At 49.0% G+C, this 4219-nt stretch overlaps 1 protein-coding gene across 1 annotated transcript in view; it reads left to right on the top strand.

The window, feature by feature from the left end:
• Positions 1–4219, top strand: part of LOC107571400 (PH domain leucine-rich repeat-containing protein phosphatase 1-like) — a 35757-nt gene that overhangs the window by 16562 nt on the left and 14976 nt on the right. The window contains exon 2 of the mRNA XM_016257725.1: positions 3369–3565. Within this exon, the coding sequence (XP_016113211.1) occupies positions 3369–3565 (197 nt within the window). The remainder of the gene's footprint in view (positions 1–3368; positions 3566–4219) is intronic.

The raw sequence follows: 4219 nt of genomic DNA, 5'->3' as shown, positions 1-4219 counted from the left end.
CTCCACTCGTGACTAGAACCGACTGCTGAGCTCCACTCCTGACTAGAACCGACTGCTGAGCTCCACTCCTGACTAGAACCGACTGCTGAGCTCCACTCGTGACTAGAACCGACTGCTGAACTCCACTCGTGACTAGAACCGACTGCTGAACTCCACTCGTGCTGAACTCCACTCGTGACTAGAACCAACTGCTGAACTTCACTCGTGACTAGAACCGACTGCTGAACTCCACTCATGACTAGTACTGACTGCTGAACTCCACTCGTGACTAGAACTGACTGCTGAACTCCACTCATGACTAGAACCAACGGCTGAACTCCACTCATGACTAGAACCAACGGCTGAACTCCACTCATGACTAGAACCAACGGCTGAACTCCACTCATGACTAGAACCAACGGCTGAACTCCACTCATGACTAGAACCAACGGCTGAACTCCACTCATGACTAGAACCAACGGCTGAACTCCACTCATGACTAGAACCAACGGCTGAACTCCACTCATGACTAGAACCAACGGCTGAACTCCACTCATGACTAGAACCAACGGCTGAACTCCACTCATGACTAGAACCAACGGCTGAACTCCACTCATGACTAGAACCAACGGCTGAACTCCACTCATGACTAGAACCAACGGCTGAACTCCACTCATGACTAGAACCAACGGCTGAACTCCACTCATGACTAGAACCAACGGCTGAACTCCACTCATGACTAGAACCAACGGCTGAACTCCACTCATGACTAGAACCAACGGCTGAACTCCACTCATGACTAGAACCAACGGCTGAACTCCACTCATGACTAGAACCAACGGCTGAACTCCACTCATGACTAGAACCAACGGCTGAACTCCACTCATGACTAGAACCAACGGCTGAACTCCACTCATGACTAGAACCAACGGCTGAACTCCACTCATGACTAGAACCAACGGCTGAACTCCACTCATGACTAGAACCAACGGCTGAACTCCACTCATGACTAGAACCAACGGCTGAACTCCACTCATGACTAGAACCAACGGCTGAACTCCACTCATGACTAGAACCAACGGCTGAACTCCACTCATGACTAGAACCAACGGCTGAACTCCACTCATGACTAGAACCAACGGCTGAACTCCACTCATGACTAGAACCAACGGCTGAACTCCACTCATGACTAGAACCAACGGCTGAACTCCACTCATGACTAGAACCAACGGCTGAACTCCACTCATGACTAGAACCAACGGCTGAACTCCACTCATGACTAGAACCAACGGCTGAACTCCACTCATGACTAGAACCAACGGCTGAACTCCACTCATGACTAGAACCAACGGCTGAACTCCACTCATGACTAGAACCAACGGCTGAACTCCACTCATGACTAGAACCAACGGCTGAACTCCACTCATGACTAGAACCAACGGCTGAACTCCACTCATGACTAGAACCAACGGCTGAACTCCACTCATGACTAGAACCAACGGCTGAACTCCACTCATGACTAGAACCAACGGCTGAACTCCACTCATGACTAGAACCAACGGCTGAACTCCACTCATGACTAGAACCAACGGCTGAACTCCACTCATGACTAGAACCAACGGCTGAACTCCACTCATGACTAGAACCAACGGCTGAACTCCACTCATGACTAGAACCAACGGCTGAACTCCACTCATGACTAGAACCAACGGCTGAACTCCACTCATGACTAGAACCAACGGCTGAACTCCACTCATGACTAGAACCAACGGCTGAACTCCACTCATGACTAGAACCAACGGCTGAACTCCACTCATGACTAGAACCAACGGCTGAACTCCACTCATGACTAGAACCAACGGCTGAACTCCACTCATGACTAGAACCAACGGCTGAACTCCACTCATGACTAGAACCAACGGCTGAACTCCACTCATGACTAGAACCAACGGCTGAACTCCACTCATGACTAGAACCAACGGCTGAACTCCACTCATGACTAGAACCAACGGCTGAACTCCACTCATGACTAGAACCAACGGCTGAACTCCACTCATGACTAGAACCAACGGCTGAACTCCACTCATGACTAGAACCAACGGCTGAACTCCACTCATGACTAGAACCAACGGCTGAACTCCACTCATGACTAGAACCAACGGCTGAACTCCACTCATGACTAGAACCAACGGCTGAACTCCACTCATGACTAGAACCAACGGCTGAACTCCACTCATGACTAGAACCAACGGCTGAACTCCACTCATGACTAGAACCAACGGCTGAACTCCACTCATGACTAGAACCAACGGCTGAACTCCACTCATGACTAGAACCAACGGCTGAACTCCACTCATGACTAGAACCAACGGCTGAACTCCACTCATGACTAGAACCAACGGCTGAACTCCACTCATGACTAGAACCAACGGCTGAACTCCACTCATGACTAGAACCAACGGCTGAACTCCACTCATGACTAGAACCAACGGCTGAACTCCACTCATGACTAGAACCAACGGCTGAACTCCACTCATGACTAGAACCAACGGCTGAACTCCACTCATGACTAGAACCAACGGCTGAACTCCACTCATGACTAGAACCAACGGCTGAACTCCACTCATGACTAGAACCAACGGCTGAACTCCACTCATGACTAGAACCAACGGCTGAACTCCACTCATGACTAGAACCAACGGCTGAACTCCACTCATGACTAGAACCAACGGCTGAACTCCACTCATGACTAGAACCAACGGCTGAACTCCACTCATGACTAGAACCAACGGCTGAACTCCACTCATGACTAGAACCAACGGCTGAACTCCACTCATGACTAGAACCAACGGCTGAACTCCACTCATGACTAGAACCAACGGCTGAACTCCACTCATGACTAGAACCAACGGCTGAACTCCACTCATGACTAGAACCAACGGCTGAACTCCACTCATGACTAGAACCAACGGCTGAACTCCACTCATGACTAGAACCAACGGCTGAACTCCACTCATGACTAGAACCAACGGCTGAACTCCACTCATGACTAGAACCAACGGCTGAACTCCACTCATGACTAGAACCAACGGCTGAACTCCACTCATGACTAGATCCGACTGCTGAGCTCCACTCCTGACTAGTACTGACTGCTGAACTCCACTCATGACTAGAACCAACTGCTGACCTCCACTCGTGACTAGAACCGACTGCTGAACTCCATTCGTGACTAGAACTGACTGCTGAATTGCATGTAATCTTTTGTGTTTCCAGTACAGAGCAGTGCAAACAGCAGTTTTGCGGCGTGAACTGAAATGCACTTCTGAAGCTGCATTGGATGTGTAGGAGTGGATGGGGAAGTCACTCTCATGTTTTTCTCTGTTTTGCAGGAAAACCTCACAGCATCGAGAGCTCTGAGCGCATCCAGCTCTCCGGAACGTATAACGTACGGAAAGGAAAGCTGCAGCTGCCGGTGAACCGCTGGAGTCGACGGCAAGTGATTTTATGCGGCACTTGTCTGATGGTGTCCTCCGTGAAGGCCAGCCATACGGGCAAGATGCACATCCTGCCACTGATCGGAGGAAAGGTAATAAACTCACATGTTATAATCCTGTGGGCAATGTTTGTCCCAAGCCAGTGATCCTACAGTAGTGCTGGGCGGTATGACCAAACATTTATATCACGGTATTTTCCAAAATTATACCGGTTTCACGGTACATGACGGTATTTTTTTTTTCATGCATGACCGGGTGTTAACCATATTTTCTACTGATTGAGAGGAAATACTGCAGTATATTGACTTAGAATACCCTATTTTACTGTCATGATGAGTGAATATTGTCAACAAATACCCCACTAAATAGTGACTAAACACGACCCCTTTTAATACATGTTAACCAGGAGTCACTCTCATTTATAATCACGGCATCGTCAGATAAAATCAACATGCATCTACACTAAAGAGCGGCTATGCGGTTGTGTTGGCTAGATTACTCTTTTGTCTCATGCAGCGCACTGCCTGCGTCCGAGTAACAAACTAAAAACAACAACACACAAAAAAGTGCATGTGATATTAACAGATGAACTACGCTCATATTTATAACTCCAAACACTCAGTCAGCGACAGGTGCTAGGAAACGCTGTTTTGTACTCATTTATTGAGGAGTCGCTGCTTCTCTGCCGCTCACTGCACAGAACACACGCCGAGAGAGGCGACACTTCTCCGGGAAAGTCAGACCTC

The sequence above is a fragment of the Sinocyclocheilus grahami genome, unplaced genomic scaffold (genome assembly GCF_001515645.1).
Source record: "Sinocyclocheilus grahami isolate Dianchi unplaced genomic scaffold, SAMN03320097.WGS_v1.1 scaffold1590.1, whole genome shotgun sequence".
Lineage (NCBI taxonomy): Eukaryota > Metazoa > Chordata > Actinopteri > Cypriniformes > Cyprinidae > Sinocyclocheilus > Sinocyclocheilus grahami.
The sequence above is the reverse complement of the archived record's forward strand: the minus strand, read 5'-3'. Positions and strand labels throughout refer to the sequence as shown.